This window comes from Apteryx mantelli, chromosome 1 (genome assembly GCF_036417845.1).
Source record: "Apteryx mantelli isolate bAptMan1 chromosome 1, bAptMan1.hap1, whole genome shotgun sequence".
NCBI classification, from domain to species: domain Eukaryota; kingdom Metazoa; phylum Chordata; class Aves; order Apterygiformes; family Apterygidae; genus Apteryx; species Apteryx mantelli.
In genome coordinates this window covers 22747052-22767335 of record NC_089978.1, presented here as the reverse complement: position 1 = coordinate 22767335, position 20284 = coordinate 22747052, and the positions used below count along the sequence as shown (strand labels likewise).

General features: G+C 37.1%; 1 protein-coding gene across 1 annotated transcript in view; it reads left to right on the top strand.

The window, feature by feature from the left end:
* Positions 1 to 20284, top strand: part of SACS (sacsin molecular chaperone) — a 36991-nt gene that overhangs the window by 995 nt on the left and 15712 nt on the right. The window contains exons 3-8 of the mRNA XM_067290415.1: positions 2100 to 2187; positions 3964 to 4049; positions 6967 to 7078; positions 8432 to 8578; positions 12856 to 14338; positions 16206 to 16297. Of these exons, the coding sequence (XP_067146516.1) occupies positions 2100 to 2187; positions 3964 to 4049; positions 6967 to 7078; positions 8432 to 8578; positions 12856 to 14338; positions 16206 to 16297 (2008 nt within the window). The remainder of the gene's footprint in view (positions 1 to 2099; positions 2188 to 3963; positions 4050 to 6966; positions 7079 to 8431; positions 8579 to 12855; positions 14339 to 16205; positions 16298 to 20284) is intronic.

The following is a 20284-nucleotide window of genomic DNA, read 5'->3' as shown; positions in this document are numbered from 1 at the left end:
TTCGGTCCACTCCTAGTCGTGGGAAGCATGCGGTTGGGAGCAGGAGATGCTGGCAGGGGGCTATGGCAAGGTCTTGGGAAAGAGGGGATTGCAGGCTGGAAATTAGGATTAGGTAGGGCAAAGGGCCATGCAAATGCATGGGAAACCTGGTGTTAGTAGTTGTACTGCTCATGAAGCTTTTAAGAACCTACATGGGGAGCATGATTTTTGAATGCTCGGGTTTGAAACAAATTACCCATTTAGGCCATCTTTTATTTTCTTGCATGGCTTTGCATGTCCTTGATTTTGTTCTTTCCAGGCCTTCCTGTTTTGGGAGGAAGGAGAACTTTATATCACTCTCTAATATTCATCTGGAAGCTAAGGTACAAACAGCGCTCTGGCTGGCACAGAAGTCTATCTTTTGGCAGGAAACAGTCATTAAGCAGACTGTAATAGCTATTCTAATTTTTTTTTAAATCAATAAAATCTGTGGCAATATTTCTTCTCTACTGTAGTAATTTTGCAAATTCTTTATAACCTTTTGAAATGCTGTTTCCTAGGATCAAATTCTTTTATTATTTATTTTACTGAGGTAGTAGAATATTCATTGGTAAATCCTTTTTCCCCTTTAAAGCTGCTGCCTGCAATTTACAGAGGTTAAGTAAAATCCAGACCTGTTTCTCTCGTAGTTCCTTCTAGTGATAAAACTACTAATACAAATCTGTTCATTGTTCCTTGTCTGTGCTGGTGTTTTGCATACAAAAATACTCTCTGGGAGACTTCTGTAATTCTGTCTCTATAGTACTTGGTGATGGTTATAACGTTCTATGAGTTCTTTTTATTTTAGTGAGTCCTGAGTGGGTTGGTAAACCCAGTTTAAGCTATTTTACATCTTGAGACGTGATCAGCTTAAGTGTAACATTTTTGTTGGAACTTATGTTAAATATAATAATATTGTAAGTACTACTTAAAAGTAATGTAAATGAAAAATGATTTGTTTCTTGTTAACGTATTAAAGTTATGATTGCATAGTATGAATTGGGCTGCCTTTTGGTTATTAAATATAGATAGGTCATAAGCATCTGTGTCTGTGTAAGCACCAACTTCATTCTAGCAATTGGTTAAGTTCTAACCCATGGAAATGAGAAAGTGATCCTGAACTTTATTGCAAACTGAGACTAATTTGAATTGGTTAGGTTTCAGATTAGCACAGTTTGTTTAAAGGTTTGGGGCCTGGGGTTTTTTTTTGTTTCTATTTTTTGCCCTTTTTTGGTACTTCCAGGCTTAACAAAAGAAACTCTGGAATTTAACTGTACAAATATTAGGAATTTCAATGCAACCTGTAATTCTGCATTTGTTATCCCATTATATTTGTCATCCTGTTATATATGACCGGGACATATATGAAACTAAATTTGCAACAAAAATATAATGTGTTATGGTTACTAAGTAATTTTCCCTATTTCAGGAATTTTCTGATTAGTTTGGCTCTGTTTCTCCGTGGTTATCTCTGTGAGTCCCTAGGTTTACATGTAGAGATAACAGGAAGATGAGGCAGTCAGGTTTTTCAGGAGTCTTGCTAAAACTTACTTTTGTCTCTGCATGTTTCATCTTACTAGTTGCCTTGAGTTGATATTGCTTAGTTTATAATTGAAATTGCATTCCCATATGTACTTTTTTTGTAGTACATAAATACATACTCTATTTTCTCTATGTCATGTCCCTTAGAACAATAGGTCTATTCATTGTTTGCTTCCAGAAGCTCCCAGCACATGGAACTACTCAAACATAAAATTTTGAGGCCACCCTTTGCTCTTACAATGTTTCTGTAGAAAAAATTTCCAACCTGATTTGTTTGTGGCCATTTGCTGGTCCTGTTCTGACAAAATGATACATTATCTGGAGGGTGTTATATAGATCCCTAGGCAAGGGAGGTCCTCAGAGACCAGACCTCAGAGACTTAAACTGCTGCTTAACCTGAATACTGAAAGTTGCAGGGTATTTATATGTGTTTAGATAAAAAACAAACTTCATGGTATAAAAATACATGGAACAAAGCCATTGCGAATTACTTTTATTGTAGAATGTTTTGATCAAGATCTGTCTTTTTTTAATTCTAGTTGTCTGATGATACCAAGATTCTGGATCTTCAAAAGTCTCAAAATCAGATTTTTCTAAAGCTTCAGTCAGAAGGTTTGAAAGGAGGAGGTATGAAAAATACTTATCTCTGTTTATGAATTGGAAGTTCAAAAAAATTTCTAGCACAATCTGGAGTAAATTGAAATAATGCTTCCTTTTTAAAGAAAAGTATTTTTTGCTATGTCATAAGGTATCCCTTCACTTGTTCTTTTCTTATCATTCTACTTCAGGTAAATTGATTTTTTTTTTTTTAAGTACTTTGGTATTCCATTTTTAGTTTGTAATATAATGTATAGCAATTATAATGTTGCTGCCCTTTGGGATCGATAAATCTCACCTTGCATAGAGTTAATAGCTGCCTTGTCTCATATAAAATAAGCCAAATAGTGGTAAACAAAATTGTTACTGAAAGGATATCTTTTCAGTAACTAAGGTGTAGAAAACTACCACTAGTGTAGAAAGCTTTTGAGTTCTATTTTTTTTGTCTTTGTTTGCTATTGATTGTGTATGTTTAGCTAAATATTTCTTACAAGAATTGCAGGTATATCTGTTTGTATGATATTTGAATTACTTTCAGAAATATATTAATTAAAATCTATAATAATGATTCTGTTATTTGGTTGCTAGCATTAATATTCTTTTAACAGTAACTTAATTATTATAAGATAATGCTTAAGAATGAAATACAAACTTACAGGATGGTAGAATACCACTGATTTAGTATTACGGAAAACAGAAAATTAAATGGACTTGTGAGCAAGAAGAAACCTTTTTTTCTAATCCAAACATTTTGGTATCATGAAAAATAGTACTTTTTTAACCTTAATAAGCCACAGGTCTGTTGGCTGATAATTTTCTAGTGATAAAGTGAGACATCTCTTATGTAAATCACTTTTTTCCTACATTGCTGAGGATTCTGTGGTGTTTTGTCTTGCATTTGGTTCTACAGTATACATACATACATACATACATACATATAGTTTGTTTTTGCGTATGTATACTTGATAAACACACATGTGCAGGGGAAAGAAAAATAATTATTTCACTAAGAACTTTGAAAGGAAATTATAAGTGGGACAGTGGTAGGGCCTGTTTTCCTTTGTTCGGATTGTGTCATTAGTCTTTGAATGAAGCACATGTTTTAGAATTTGAATTTGTGGGACTCTTCTTTAGAGTCTGTAGAGTACAGTAGGTGTCTATTTGAGGTAGAATTCTGTTTGGCAAAGCTTGGTATGGTTTCATTCTGTGATAGGCTGCCTTTCTCTTAGAGCTTAGGGTTAGCGAGGTCCATGAGACACAGAAAGGTATTACCAAGGGTTATAAAGCTGTGGTGTGCATTTTCCTCCTCTACTAAGCCAGGCCCAGCACTACGATGTGCCAGAACGAGAGGTGTACACTAGAACCTAAGTATACTGTGCTGGTGAGTAGCTGTCAGTAGGGACCATCACTGGCTATAAAAACTTCAGAGCTACTGTTGCCATCCGATACTGTACTGCTACTTAAAAAGTAGTCTTCTGGCAAATAGTTCCTATATTTAAATAGCTAGTAGAAGGAGTTGGGGTATACCTCATGTAAAGCCTTAGCTCCAGAATTTTTCATCTGCTGATGAAACAGCATGTTGACTAACATTAAGAATGCTATTTCTTCTTACAATTTTTTCCATAGAAGGATTTATAATGTAGTATTCTTACAGCTTATTTTAGAAGTGAGAGATTTTTGTAGTATCAAGCCTTGAGTTACTTTAAAAAAAATTTAAGTCTCCAGTAACCATTTGGTGAGTACACTTTTAATTTAAAATTAAGCGCGCAATTGAATAATACATGGTTTTCTTTTTTCTGTTTTTAGGCCGTTTTGGACAAACAACTCCACCACTTGTTGACTTTCTTAAGGATATTTTAAGAAGATACCCAGAAGGAGGGCAAATTCTTAAGGTATACAATAAGTAGTAGGGGAATGGGGAGTGGCTCATCTTTGTGTGAGACTGAGACAAGCTGAAGACTTTAATATAAGATTTTTGCTGTGGAATTTCTTGTTAGCTAAACACGTATTTCTTAGCGAACTATGACGATATCACAAAAATCCATCATTAGGTTAGGAGCACTGTAATACAGGAAACTTTGAGTGGCTTTTGGGGAGACAGAGAGATGACTATTCTTGGAGTGACATGAATAAGGAACCCATCAGTTTCGTATGGGCAAAGAAATTTGTTTAGCTTAGAACATGATTCTGGTAACAAAATAAATGATGTAAGACTTTCTAAAGTAAGATTAGTGTTCTTTAAAGTGTTTTATCACTGGGCCAGGAGACTTCAAAGTATGCAACAGTATGTCATGTTATGCCGTGATGCTCAGCATTAGAACACTCAGTGTTACATGGACAACCCGAGGATGAAAATCGCGGTGTTGACCTAAACACCAAAAAAATCACAGTAAATAGAACAGGGAACTGTTAGAATGGGATTCACCTCACCTTGGTTTAGACTTATGTAATCTGTAATTTTTTTCAGATGTCTGAAGCGTTCACTCAAAGTTCCTTAAGTTCTGTAAGCAAAAAGAATGGTACCTGTAGAAGGTGATTTGTCTGGTTTCTTGCATTTTTTTTTGTGTTAAAATGAGATTAATTGCAATCTGGAAGTGCCGGTTTTCCTGTGTGTTGCTTTTTTTGTCTTTTTTGTTTTTTTTTTCTTTGAGGAGCATCTGGAGTGATCAGTTCATATTTGAATGTTGAACTCTTCTCACCCTGAACGCTTTATAGGATTGAGGTTAGGGGATTCATTTTGTCAGTATATAGGAACTGTAGGTTCTAACTAATAGGATTTGTTACAGAGATTTTTTTATTTTTTTAATTTCCCCAGGCAAGCACTCTGGTCACTAAGTCATTAAATCATGACAGATGATAATACTGTCTGCCATCATTTTAAAGGTTTTCTTTGCAACTATGGCACTCGAAATTGATTATGAATGCTTAAGATATATCTTCAATTGTTTCAGCAGACTGCATCCTGGTTATGTTCCTAGAAGCGTCCGTTTACAGGATGATTGTGATGGATGCTTACATTTCACTGTGTATTTGCCAGTCTATAAGATGCATGTGAATCATAGAGGATTCAGAACTTCTTAACAAGTTAAACCCAATTTCTCTTCCCAACGTGAAGAAATAAGATAATGTCCTTAGAAGTCAGACAGGTAGATCTAGAAGTGTAAGTGTTCCTCTTTTTTATGCTTTACAATTTAGAGTTTGCGGACTGTTAAGGAGGGAATATTAGCAGGAGTTTTGCTAATATGTTAAATTTGATTTCACTGTTGAGAGTTCTTTAAATGTGAAAGCCAGAAAATGTGGATGCTGGATGTGCCACGGAATGAATGCAAGTCTGACTATATAGGTGGTCTCCATACTTATTAATTACTATTTCTAGAGGCTTTGGTTGTCTTTTGGTATTTCTTGCATGATTGTAGTAATTATTCTTTTAGAAGAATTGCATTTTTTTAAAGTTAAATACCACATATAGAGATTTGTAAACACTTATTATTTATGCTGAACTGTGGATGTTTTTCTTGCTATCCCATCTCGCTTCAGAATGATATAGATCTGACCATATACACAAATTGTTTTGGTTATTTACATGATATGCCTTATAGACTGAACGTATTGTCATAAAGTGAGAAACTGGGAGGTTATAGATTTGAAACCAGGTATTAGATAACAATGAACTTAGTTTACTGTCAGCAGTATATTAGAATACAAGCTAATCTGAAATGTTTGCTACTAGTTACTTATTTTCATAGGGAGAGATTCATCTTTGTAGCAAATCTATTTATTTCATATGTATAATTGAATGAAATTTATTTTGTATGAACAGTTTGGATATCAAGTAATGTACCTACACAGCTTTTCAGTTTAGCTCAGGTACTTCCTGAAGCCAAAATTTTTATTTATATATATATATATATATATATATATATATATATAAAATTTATATATATATATATATATAAAAAAAATTATGTATGTCTTTGGAGCCCTGGGATATGTTTCATGATCCAATATAAATAGAACACTATGGGAAGCTCTAATCCTGCAGGTATTTATAATCATTGTTCTGTGTCTACAGCATATAATGGTATTGATATAAATGGGACTAGATGGACATACTTTATCAATGTTAATGTTTAAGAAATTAGTTGATTGGCATTCCAACTCTCAGAAATTTCTGTGTCTGTCACCATTGCTGATACTGTTTACAAATATTTGTTTAACATGAGTCTCTTTCTGCTCTATGGGCTTTGACAGTTGAGCTCTAGTGATTCACCATTTATAAAGTTACTTTCAAAGCTGTTTTGCAGTCCTTTGCTGAAGAGGTGTTAGAAGTGAGCGCACTGGCTCTTGAGCTGTTAGTTCGTACTCTGAAACATTAACTGAATTTGAATTCAGTTGATGTATTGTCCCGTCAGGACTTTTTGCCGCACCACTTACAGTTGTTGTGTGGTATTAACAGTAAACTTTTATTATTATTATTATTTTCCTTCTACCAGACTTGTATTAATCTGAAATTATTGCTATAGCAGTTTAATAACTTATTTCTAGACTTTATAAATACTGCTTTTGTGTGGTATTTGAGCTCCAAATTCAGATCACTCTTATAATTAATATTTGCCTGAATGTTCTTTTTATAATGTTAATGTCTACTTTTGTTTGGGTGAACTGGATAAAATAGATTTAGTTGAAAAAGTATGAAAACAATTACTTTTTTGCACAGTTACTTGAAATTGTTTTCTACTGCTTAAGTTGGGAAGCCATGACTACAATACATACAACATTACTGCATTACTTCCCCCTTCGCCCCGTTAGGAACTGATCCAGAATGCGGAAGATGCTGGTGCCACAGAGGTTAGGTTTTTATATGATGAAACTCAGTATGGAACAGAAACTCTCTGGTCAAAGGACATGGCACAGTATCAGGGTAAGTATGCATTTATTAATTTTGGCTATTATCCTTCAGTATGCACATGGCTCTGTGATTTCCCTGTTTGCTCTGTGGACATGATCATATAGGAATGACTGCAGTGCCACTTCCACCTTATTAGGTGGACATTTTGTCGTGTGTTCTAACGTTGATAATCGTTTTCCAAAGCAAGTGTCCGGTATTGAAGGTCTTGCACTGTCTTTTTGCAGATTGTCCGTAGCAGCTTTCCAGATGTTTCCAGTTAATGCTGTGTGAAAAAGCCCGCACATTCTAGTTTATTCTAAGATACTCTTCCCATGGACGCTGTATGTCTTTTGGTTTATTTCCCTGTGTTCCCATGATATTCCAAAATACAAGAAAGGGTTTCTAGTGGAACAAGTAAACAAAATTTCATAAGTAAGGCCTAAGATAAAAGAACATTTGGAATATTAGACAACCATTTTCAGATTTTTACATATTAACCCCATCTTTTGAGTCCTATCTCCAATTCCTAATGTAAACATGCTGTAGTGGACTGATGACCTAAGCCCCTTACATTTCAACACCCTTCAGGCCATTCTGTTTTCTTCCCCATCTCTTATTCTCTTGCTTTTATACCAGACTTGTCTTCATGGTGTCTTGTCTACTGCAAATGTAGTTTCTTGTAACTTTAAGGTTTTTACGTTAATCTGTCTTTGTGTGATACAGGCTGGTTACATGTTTATCAAGTATCAAAGAAATTAGCTTGCATAATTGTCCCAAAAGGTATTCAGTCTTGATTTGAAGATTTCAACGATGGATAATCCATGAATTTGTTGCTCTAGCTTTTTCCAGCTGTTAATCTACCTCATTATCATGTCTTCTAATTCGAATTCGTCTGTCTTACTTTCTAGACACTGGTTATTGTAATAACTTGCCATGTGTTATCTTCCCATGAAGGTATTAATAGACTGTGATTAGTGTACCTTTTGAACACATTATTAGTCTGAACAGACTGAGTTTGTCTTTTACCACAAGACATTTTCTTTCAGCTTTGTTGCTCTCTTCTGCCTTCTGTTCGGTTTTTCAAAACCATTCTTTTAAAATGTGAGCACCAAAACTGCATACCACGTTACAATATCAACCTCATAAGTGGCATATACAGAGATAAATCTATCTCCCTGCTTCTGCTCTTGCTGCTCCTCTGTTCATGCATCCCTTTCAGCACCAAACATAATTTGATGTCAGCTTGAGTCATAGCTTCCCCATTAAATTTGCACATGCATACTTCTTTAAAAAAAATACTTTCTCAGTTTTGTAAGTTCACTTTCTAGAATTTTTCAACAGTGGTTTTCTTTTGTCTTCCTTTTTACACTTCCCTGTTTATTTTAGGGCCAGCATTTTATGCATACAATGATGCAGTTTTCACCCCTGAGGACTGGCATGGTATTCAGGAAATAGCAAGAAGCAGGAAAAAGGATGATCCCCTGAAAGTTGGAAGATTTGGAATTGGCTTTAACTCAGTTTATCATATAACAGGTACTCTCAGTAGTTACTTTTAAATGACAATATTGATGTTGTAAAGTGTTTAGTTATCTTACATATTCATCAAACGTGTAAGATTCTCTGTAGTGCTTTTACATTAGATACTTGGCTAAAGATTCTAAGATCCTTAAGGAGTGTTCAGATTTTTGTAAATTTTCTGGAAACTCAACAAGGTGTACTTTGGACTTCGAAGGAATATAGCCAAAAGATTAGAGGAGATTAGTTTCTTTTTGTATCATTGTTATGTACTTAGTCCCTTATATTGAAATGAACATTTCTCTACATTGTTATTTCAACTGTGCATTGCAGTTCACATTATAGAGGTGCATAATAGAAGGTAGATATGTAAGCAGAAACATGTAAATTTATACTAGATTGATACTTTTGTACAGTTTCTTTGCATAATAAGAAGTGATCCTTTTTACTTAATGTTAAAAAGGATGCCCCATAATAGAAATAATATACGCATTTACTTCTAGAGAGAGATCTTTCTTAAAGCAAGAAGTACTTGAATATACTGATAATAAGTGGTAACATACTCTTTCACAAACTGGTATGTTAAATCTGGAAATCTGTTATTCTGGTGCAGTGTTTTACTACTGTATGGCAAAAAGAATGCAAAGTAAATGGTGCTTACAGTCTACATAGTATTTTTAATAGCATAGGATAAGAGGCAAATTTTTGCTGAAATACCAATTTTAACTTGTGCCTCTCATGACATGAGGCTGTAAAGCACAAGATATCTTTTCACAATATTTTACCTAGTAGAGCGTGAATAGAAGCTTTGTTAATAGGTTCAGTGGTTTGATAATTTTAGGAAATTTTACTTTTAAATGTGCCAGCTTACTTGCAAGCCTTAAAGACCTTGCAAGTGTGAATGTAGCCATGCTTTATATTACATCTTTAGTAAATTAGTGGGCTTTTTCCTGGAAGTGTTGGAAAAATAAGTGTATATAGTTGAAAAAATAACACTTTTCTTGCTCAGTATTTACTAGAATTCAAATATTTGTGTGGCTATTTATGTATTTAATTGAAGACTAGGGATATGCTTGTTTCTTCCTAAGTACTGAATCACACATTCACAGAATCACAGAATCGCTGAGGTTGGAAGGGACCTCTGGAGATCATCTAGTCCAACCCCCCTGCTCAAGCAGGGTCACCTAGAGCACATTGCACAGGATTGTGTCCAGGCGGGTTTTGAATATCTCCAGAGAAGGAGACTCCGCAACCTCTCTGGGCAACCTGTTCCAGTGCTCTGTCACCCTCACAGTGAAAAAGTTTTTCCTCATGTTCAGATGGAATTGTCTGTGTTTCAGTTTGTGCCCGTTGCCTCTCGTCCTGTCGCTCGGCACCACTGAAAAGAGTCTGGTCCCATCCTCTCGACACCCTCCCTTCAGATACTTGTACACATTGATAAGATCCCCCCTCAGTCTTCTCTTCTCCAGGCTGAACAGGCCCAGCTCTCTCAGCCTTTCCTCATAAGAGAGATGCTCCAGTCCCCTAATCATCTTTGTAGCCCTTCGCTGGACTTGCTCCAGTAGTGCCACATCCCTCTTGTACTGGGGAGCCCAGAACCGGACGCAGTACTCCAGATGTGGCCTCACCAGGGCTGAGTAGAGGGGGAGGATCACCTCCCTCGACCTGCTGGCAACACTCTTCCTCATGCACCCCAGCACACCATTGGCCTTCTTGGCCACAAGGGCACATTGCTGCCTCATGCTTAACTTGGTGTCCACCAGCACTCCCAGGTCCTTCTCCACAGAGCTTCTTTCCAGCAGGTCAACCCCCAGTCTGTACTGGTGCCTGGGGTTATTCCTCCCTAGGTGCAGGACCCTGCACTTGTCTTTGTTGAACTTCATGAGGTTCCTCTCCACCCACCTCTCCAGCCTGTCCAGGTCTCTCTGAATGGCAGCACAGCCCTCTGGTGTATCAGCCACTCCTCCCAGTTTTGTATCGTCAGCAAACTTGCTGAGGGTGCACTCTGTCCCTTCATCCAGGTCATTGATGAAGAAGTTGAACAAGACTGGACCCAGTCCTGACCCCTGGGGGACACCGCTAGCTACAGGCCTCCAACTAGACTCTGTGCCGCTGATCACAACCCTCCGAGCTCTGCTATTCAGCCAGTTCTCAATCCACCTCACTGTCCACTCATCTAGCCCACACTTCCTGAGCTTCCCTATGAGGATGTTATGGGAGACAGTGTCAAAAGCCTTGCTGAAGTCAAGGTAGACAACATCCACTGCTCATCCACATCTTCATCTACCCAGGCAGTCATTCCATCAGAGAAGGCTATCAGATTGGTTAAGCATGATTTCCCCTTGGTGAAGCCATGCTGACTACTCCTGATCACTTTCTTGTCCTCCACATGCTTGGAGATGGCCTCCAGGATGAGCTGCTCCGTCACCTTTCCAGGGATGCAGGTGAGGCTGACTGGCCTGTAGTTCCCTGGGTCCTCCTCCTTGCCCTTTTTGAAGACTGGGGTGACATTGGCCTTCTTCCAGTCTTCAGGCACCTCTCCTGTTCTCCATGACCTTTCCAAGATGATGGAGAGTGGCTTAGCAATAATGTCCGCCAGCTCCCTCAGCACTCGTGGGTGCATCCCATGGGGGCCCATGGATTTGTGGGTGTCAAGTTTGCTTAAATGATCTCTAACCCGATCCTCCTCGACCAAGGGAAAGTCTTCCTTTCTCCAGACTTTCTCTCTTGCCTCCAGGGTCTGGGGTTCCTGAGGGCTGGCCTGAGCAGGAAAGACTGAAGCAAAGGCGGCATTCAGTAACTCTGCCTTCTCTGCATCCTTCGTCACCAGGGCACCCACCCCATTCAGCAAAGGGCCCACATTTTCCCTAGTCTTCCTCTTGCTGCTGATGTATTTGAAGAAGCCCTTCTTGTTGTCTTTGGCATCTCTTGCCAGATTTAATTCCAAATGGGCCTTAGCCTTCCTCGTCACATCCCTGCATATTCTGACAACGTTCCTATATTCCTCCCAAGTGGCCTGTCCCCCTTTCCACTTTCTGTATGCTTCCTTCTCCTGGTTGAGTTTTGCCAGGAGCTCCTTGCTCATCCATGCAGGTCTCCTGCCTCCTTTGCTTGACTTCCTATTCATAGGGATGCACCGCTCTTGAGCCTGGAGGAAGTGATGTTTGAATATTAACCAGCTCTCTTGAACGCCCCTTCCTTCCAGGGCCCTAACCCATGGGATTCCTCCAAGTATGTCCCTGAAGAGGCCAAAGTTTGCTCTCCTGAAGTCCAGGGTTGTGATCCTACTTAGTGCCCTGCTTCTTCCTCGCAGGATCCTGAACTCCACCATCTCATGGTCACTGCAGCCCAGGCAGCCCCCGACCTTCACATCTTCCACCAGTCCTTCTTTGTTTGTTAGTACGAGGTCCAGCAGCACACCTCTCCTTGTTGGCTCCTCCACCACCTGTGTCAAGAAGTTGTCACCAATGCTATGCAGGAACCTCTGGGACTGTTTGTGCCTAGCTGTGTTGTCTTTCCAGCAGATATCGGGGTGGTTGAAGTCCCCCATGAGAACCAGGGCCTGGGATCGTGAGGCTACTTCCAGCTGTCTGTAGAAGGCCTCATCGACTTCCTCTTCCTGATCAGGTGGCCTGTAGTAAACACCCACAACAGTGTCACCCATGCTAGCCTGCCCTTTAATCCTTACCCATAAGCTCTCGACTCGCTCTTCATCCACCCCTAGCTCAATACATTCCAGTTGCTCTCTCACATAAAGAGCAACTCCACCACCTCGCTTTCCTGGCCTGTCTTTCCTAAAAAGCACGTAGCCATCCATGACAGCACTCCAGTCACGTGAGCTATCCCACCATGTCCCTGTAATGGCAATGAGATCATGGCCCTGTGACCGCACACACATCTCTAGTTCTTCCTGTTTGTTCCCCATGCTGCGTGCATTGGTGTACAGGCATTTCAGGGAGGTGATCGAGCATGCAGGTTTCCCAGGAGGGACACAAGAGGATCCTCCATAGCCACATCCCATGCGCACTTCCGTAGCTGCATTCACCTGCTGGAGGCATCCCAACTTGAGCAGTCTTTTGCCAACTACCCTGTCACTATAACTCTCCCCTTCCCCCATCTTTCCTAGTTTAAAGCCCTCCTTACCATTCAGATATACGTTGTCAGAATTATGCAGATTCATTGCAGTTTTATAACACTTTTTTTTTCCTTGACCTTATTAAATTCATTTTATAAGACTGTATTTGAAAAAATGTTATTTTTGGGTTATTAACGTTTGTTGGGTTTGATTTATACAGATGTCCCTAGTATTTTCAGTGGTGACCAAATTGGAATGTTGGATCCCCATCAGACCCTTTTTGGACCTCACGAATCAGGCCAGTGTTGGAATCTGAAAGAAGATAGCAAGGAAATCACTGAACTTACAGACCAGTTTGCACCATTCATTGGTGTATTTGGCAGCACTAAGGAAACCTTTAAAAATGGAAACTTTCCTGGTACTTTTTTTCGTTTCCCACTTCGTCTGCAGCCTTCCCAACTGAGCAGCAATGTTTATGACAAACAGAAGGTTTTGGAGCTCTTTGAATCCTTCAGAGCAGATGCAGACACAGTGTTGCTCTTCTTGAAGAGTGTTCAGGATGTTTCGTTGCATGTTAGGGAGGCTGATGGAACTGAGAGACTGATTTTTAGAGTAACTGCTAGTGAGAACAAGGCCTTGAAACATGAAAGACCCAATTCTATCAAAATCTTAGGAACTGCAATAAATCAGTATTGTAAGGGTGTTCCAAGCAACAGCATAACATGTGTGACATACCATGTAAATATAATTCTAGAAGATGAGAGTGTTAAGGATGCACAGAAAACATCTTGGTTAGTATGTAATTGCGTAGGCGGTCGAGGAATGTGTACTGAACTGGATTGTTTGGCTGATGACTTGAAATTTGTTCCTACTATTGGAATAGCCATGTCCTTGTCAACGAATGGGGAGGAAAAAGGAGCTGTAGCAGACTTTTCAGGAAGAGCATTTTGTTTTCTTCCTTTGCCTCCAGGTGAAGAAAGCAAAACTGGTCTCCCAGTTCATGTTAGTGGTTTCTTTGGTCTCACTGACAATAGAAGGAGTATCAAATGGCGAGAGCTGGATCAATGGAGAGATCCAGCAGCTTTGTGGAATGATCTTCTTGTGGTGAATATAGTGCCAAAGGCATATACCACTCTTATTTTGGAAGCTATCAAACGAATGGAGACTGAGAAGAATTCAGATTTTCCCTTGTCAGCTGAAAGAATTTACAATTTATGGCCTGATGAGAACAAAACCAGGGTACCCTGGAAACCAGTTGTAGTACCTCTCTTTAAAGAGTTGCTCCAGAATGCAGTTATTTACTCAGTGAGTAATCAGTGGATAAAGGTGGAACAGGTGCACTTTTCTGAAATGAATGAGAACTTGGAGTACACACAGTCTGTTCTCAACTACCTCCAGAATTCAGGGAAGCAAATTGCCAAGGTACCAACAAATATTGCTAGTGCATTACATCTTACTGTTTCTAGTGTTAAAACTGCGAAAAAAGTGACTCCTGCTGTTGTACGGCAAGTACTAAGGAAATCTGGACACAGCGGACCTGCTGAAGAAAAGCTTCATCTCTTAGAGTTTGTGCTTTCTGATGGAGTCTACAGTGAGCTGATTGGATTGGAGCTGTTGCCATTACAGAATGGAAATTTTATTCCATTTTCCTCATCTGTGTCAGAACAGGATGTAGTTTACATAACCTCAGAAGATTATCCAAGGTAAATTTAAAATATTAAGTATTGTGTTTTTTTTTTTTTTCCAGTTTAAGTATTGTTAAAGAGCTTTAAACTGTCATTTGCCAATTGGCCAAACAAGATGACATGCAGCAACCTATAGTATAATGGAATAATGCATAGATATAACTCAGTTTTCTGTATATATGTATGTATTTGTGTGTGTATGTCTCAATGCATTTGAAAAGTTTGACAGCTACTTACCAATATAAAGAATCATTTGACTTCAAAGGCATACCTCAGGTTATATTTCAGGTCAGCTTTCATCCAAGCCTTATAAATAAGAGGAGGTTAAAATCATGCATACTAGGAAGTATGTTATGATACAAAGTTTTATTAAACTTAGAGCTTGAGATGACTTTAGGCTTTAACAATACTTTTAGTTGCAGTAAATACTGTAGAACTAAACACTTCTTTAGTTTCAGTAAGTACTTTATACTGGCACTACCATGGAAAGAAGCAGGCCTGTCTTCTTTCTACTTCTGCTCCCCCTTTGGTCTTTCCTGTCCCCCTGCAATTAATTTTTTTTTTTCCCTTGCATATTTTCCAGCTGCATGAGTGTTCCAATTTGGTTCACGTTTCAGCTGCAAAAAAACTTGTGTTGACATGGGGGAGAGGATAGGAAAGAGAAGAATAGCAGGAGTAAGTGACCATGGACTAGGGGAAAGCATGTCTGTACTGTCTTATGATTGTTTAAAACACTTCTAAAATCTGGACCCTTCTCCAAGTAATCTCTTACAGGTCGATATACTAATACAAAAAATATTCCCATGATGAGAGTAGCAACTTTTCATTGTCACAGGCCTGCTTCAAAGCAATCACAAGATAATTTTTTGGTAATTTATGATACCACTATATCTCATTCTGTTCATGTTCTATTGTTAATGGACTTAGTTTGGTTAGTCTTGTAAAACTGATACAGAAGTGTGTTATACCAAGCATAAATCTATTTGCTAACCTCTGTTATGGTAATACAGAAATTTGAAATAGTAATGCTTTGCTTTACTTCTTGCCTACAAGAAATATTTTTAATTCTAATGTTATAAATCTGATAAATTACTTATATTGCTGTATATTTTAAGGACACTTGTGACTGAAGAGTTTTTCTGTTTGCATATTCAAATTTGTAGCTTGCTTAAAAGACTAAAATAAGCACTTGTGGTGGTTTTTCTTTTCTTTTTCTTTTTTCTTTCTTTCTGTTACTACATACCTGTGAAAGAACAAGTAAGATTCTGTTTTGGCCTATGTATAAATGACATGCCTGCTGTCAAAATTTAACTGGATAGTTACTGGTGGATTTCCTTCTGGAAGACCAGAACCATAAAAAAGGGTTTTTTTGAGTACTAAGGTAAAGAAAAGGGGAAGGAAGGGCAGGATGAATCTGACTCTTAGTTGCGGTAGTCTTAATCACTGTCTGACTTCTGGAACCCAGGGATCTGTCTGAAGTCCTGAAATCACATATTCCATGTCTTTATGCTTTCAAGTAGAGTCTTTAAGAGACACAGAACTCTGGTTGCTATTTTACAGTTATTTTTTCTAGAATATAAATAAATGAGAATAATTTTCTAATCCCAGTATTTCTATGAAGAGAAAACTTGCTTAAACTTGCTTCAAAAAGAAGAGTAGTTGGAAAATTTTGTTTCTTACTGCTGTGTGTTTCTAAATGCATCATTTTCTTATATATAAGAAAACATCCTCTGAAAGCCCCATTCCTCATATATAAGCAGCTACTTTGCATGGATTGCTTTACCATGCCAGTAATTTCTGTGTAGTAACATAAATGAACTGGCTGCTTTGCTAAAATCCTTTCTTTTTGTGTGTTTTGTCCTTTTTTTCTTTAATGGCACATTAGATCACTCTTTCCTGGCCTTGAGGGAAGGTTACTTTCTGATGACCTGAAGCCTGAGGTTCTAGCTGCCTTGAAAGAGGCTGCCAAAAGCCGAGGTAATAAGTCTTTTGTATTCTTTTATTTATAGTGAAACAAATGGTTAGTGATTGGACAGACTAATTTTAAATCCAAGTTTTAAAGCGATATCTTATTTGAAATTGTATTCACATAAGTAGGTTGGTCATCTCAAAAACATTAAGATATGAGAATCTATATTGTTTCACAATTTGAACTGGAATGATGAATTAAAAATGGTAAACGAACAAAAAGGCAAAGGGAAGAGATGAAGGCTATAGATCTACAATAAAGGAATAGATGCCCACTTAGTAAGGCATATCTTCAAGGTTCAGTAATTTTGTGCAAATGGTATTCCTCCTCTGAAGACAGTCTGCTTAATTCTATTTTGTATATATAATTTATGCATATGCAAAAATTATATGTCATGTTTTTTGTTAGTGTGGATTACCCCATATCTCATGATTGGAAGTAATCACATCAATGCTTTTTTGCTTTTTTTTTTTTTTTTTTTTTTTTTTTTTTTTTTTTTTAATCAAATGAGACCGTTTAAATCATCTGGCTTGAGCATACCATAGACCATACACTTTCACGAAGTATGTCCTGAGTCTTAATTCATAGCTTATGGTTGAGTCAAAGTAGATCTACTGAAAGACCTCCGGTATTGATTAAAAAACTTGGTGAAAACAAATTTACTGCGTCTGTAGATAGGATGCCTCTACATTTAGCTTACTTCAGAGTTAAGATTTTCTGCCTCTTTTCTAGTGAGAATTTGTCTATATCTAACTTTCAGTCCTTGCATTTTATTATGCATTTGATTGGTAAATTTGAAGTCTCTGTCTCAGAAGTCTTTTCACCTGAATAAAGAAAACTTGCAAACAAGTCACACCTCAACTTATTTTTTTAATAGTGTGAGTGTATGGTGAGCTGTTTTGCTCTTCAATGTCTAGAAAATATGTTTTTCAGTGGAAACATTCTTGTTTCCCTTCTTAAATTGTCCAGTTTATGAGATTTCTTTTTTAGACTGAAGATTTTAGAACCAGACGTAGAATACTGGGCATCATTGACTTGATTTGCTTTTCTTGATAAACTTCATCTTTTCAGTGACAGTCTCTTTCTTCAGCCTGTTCTCACTTTTTTTTTTCCTTCCAATCCTTCATATCTTCTGTTTCTTTATTATTCTTCCCCTTGAGCTGGACACATACTCCATGCTCCATGGTTCAATTGTTGCTTGATTATCAAAAATAATATAAAAATAAGATAATTCTAAGGCAAATAACATAAATGTTAAAACCATGGCAAAAATCTGTAAAAAGATTGAAAGAATTGAAATAATGTGTTTTGCAGAGCAAACTGTGCAAATATTTAAAATAAATAATATAGAAGATACAAAATCAGTGCTGGGACTTTCATTGAATAGGAAGACCAGCAAATTTGAAATTGTTATAAAGAAAAATTTTCTTCTAAAAACAGAATTGCCAAAGCCTTATTACCGTATTATGGGAGGTAGGGTGCTCTGGCTATTCCTAGCTGTAGCAGAATATGCTTGTTTTAATTTTCCTCATTGTCTAACTTTCCCCCAATACTGTTTTTCATTTATTTTGTTTTGTTATAGTACAGGGTATAAACTGTTGGGTGGAGGAACTACTTTAAATCATGTATCCTGACAGTGAATATTCTTTATCTGTGATAGAACCATAGAGAGCTACTATTATTACTATGCAAGTAATAATTACTGAGACTTTAAAAGAAAGAGATCAGGACATCCCCAGTGAGATTAGATGGGTAAAAATTTGTGTGGCAAACAGGGATTTTAGCTTGGAAGGAATACCAGTTCCTTGTGCCTGTTTGTAGCAAGGAACACCAGTTCCTTGTGATGGAACCCTAAACTGACTTTTGAGGTGGATTGTCCTAGACAGTTTTCTGCAAGAGAACTTGACAAAGTCCAAAACCATGCTTTAAAAAAAAAAAAAAAAAAAAAAAAAAGGAAAAAGGAAAAGTGAGGTTTAACAGGTTATAAGACAGAATATAAGAATATATCTTAAACAGAGAAAAAACACAGGTGACTAAGACAAAGTAAAAATTATATATTCATTAACTAGTCTCTGCTGAGTTCTTTTAGTACACACCTTTACTTCCAGTCTTCGTCTCCAAATTGCAGCAGATTGTGCAGTCTCACTAGTTCCTAGGAAGGTTTTTTGGTTCCATTTGAGGTCTGTTTTTCTGTTCTCTTTCCTCTGACAGTTTCTTTGAACTGCGTTCTTCCAGAGACTTGTTCTTGGTTAGCGGTATGTCTCATTGATTAGAAGAACATACATGTTTGTACATGAATATGACAAGTATAATTCTTCTAAAAATGCCTGAGGACTTTTAGATAATTTTTGATAACTTTGTAGTGGCCTACTTTACTCATTCTGCCTCCTTCTAAATTATTCTTTATTCTAAGATTTTGCTTGGTTGTAAAGTATAGCTGCAGTACGTTACTATAAGTATTGAATATTAGTGTTATTTTGGAGGAGGTTTTGAAATCTCATCTGTCAAGAACTTTACTTATATAATTCCAGAAATTATTTCAGTTATATTTCTGATACAGTTGCAGAGATAGGAAAAAAACCTTTCTTTTATGTTTTCTTTCAGAAGATGGGATGGAATTTTTTTTTGTGTTGTACAAAAAGAACCAAATCATTTTTCTCTCATAAAATGTGTACTGCATTTTTATTGCAAAAGGAAATGTTAATAATTCTTTCTGTTTATACTGTGTTAATGTGTAACTTGCTAGATGTTAAAAGTTTTCTGAAAATGGATTTGATTATGTTCTAGCCCAACAGCTTCTCTGGGGATTTTCAGGTATGGTTATCAACTGAAGATGTACTGGTTTGGATTGGAGCTTGGTATTTGTGTGAATTGGGTGATTTGCTATTATCATTACCTCAGCTTTCTTGGAAACAAAACTTGCCAAAAGATAGCTACCAAAGATAATTATGAAAAGAGTTCTAAATACAGTTAAGGGGGAAAAGTGCTTATCAATGAAAAAAAAATTGCAGTTAACACTCACAGGGAAAATGATAAACATTTTCATTAGTTTATTTATATATATATTTTTAATCCATGCTGTAGATAATTTCCAGGGTTTTAGGGTCACCTGCATAGGTTTTAGAACAGTATTTTTAAAGTTCCTTGCTTAAATAGTGGGCATAATAATAATTAGCTTAGTTGTAGGTATATTCTTATCTTGCTGACCCACTGCTCCCAGTATTTCTCTTTCTTTTCATAAGGCTGCTGTCATTTCCTAACAACATAACTAACATAATGCGTAGCTCTGTGAGCATGAAGTGAAAGAAAACTTGTTTCTGAAGGATGTCTTACTGCCTATCTTCAGCAGAACAGGGACAGTAGATAATACTGTTAGTTGGTTAGTTGCTTTTGATGAAACAGCAGTACTATTTAGATGAAAGAAAGGACTGGAATTCAAATAAATATGTCTTTCTTCTATTTCTGTCATTGTCTTCAGTGTCATCAGGAGGAAGTGGTATTTTTGTTCTGTGCACTGTTTTCTACCCCACAGACATTCTGTAGTTTTTAATTATGAACTGTCTTAATGATAACTGAGATATGAGGGTTAACATATCCCTTTTAATGAGGGCTTTGACAGTAAGAATAAAAGAACATACGTTTAAACTTAGGTTCAGCGTTCATTGAACAACTGAGTTTTGTTGGGCTGCTCTTTGCTGTATCTAATAAATAATGTTTCCAATTCTGAACAAGCAAGTAAGCTACTATGTAAATAAGTAGTGTAAAGAATCAACTAGAAAAATATATTTGAAGTTTCTAGTTTGATTTTTAACTCCTTAGTTGCTTTGTATGCCTGAAAACCTGTCTATCAAATTAACAAATGCAATAATGTATTAATCATTTTTCAATTTGTTTTTTGTACTAATATGGAATGTAGTTGATTTTAATTAACTCCTAAAAACAAGGGGAGATGTTTGAACTGTTATCTAAAGTTCTATTTAACAATTTTTCCACAA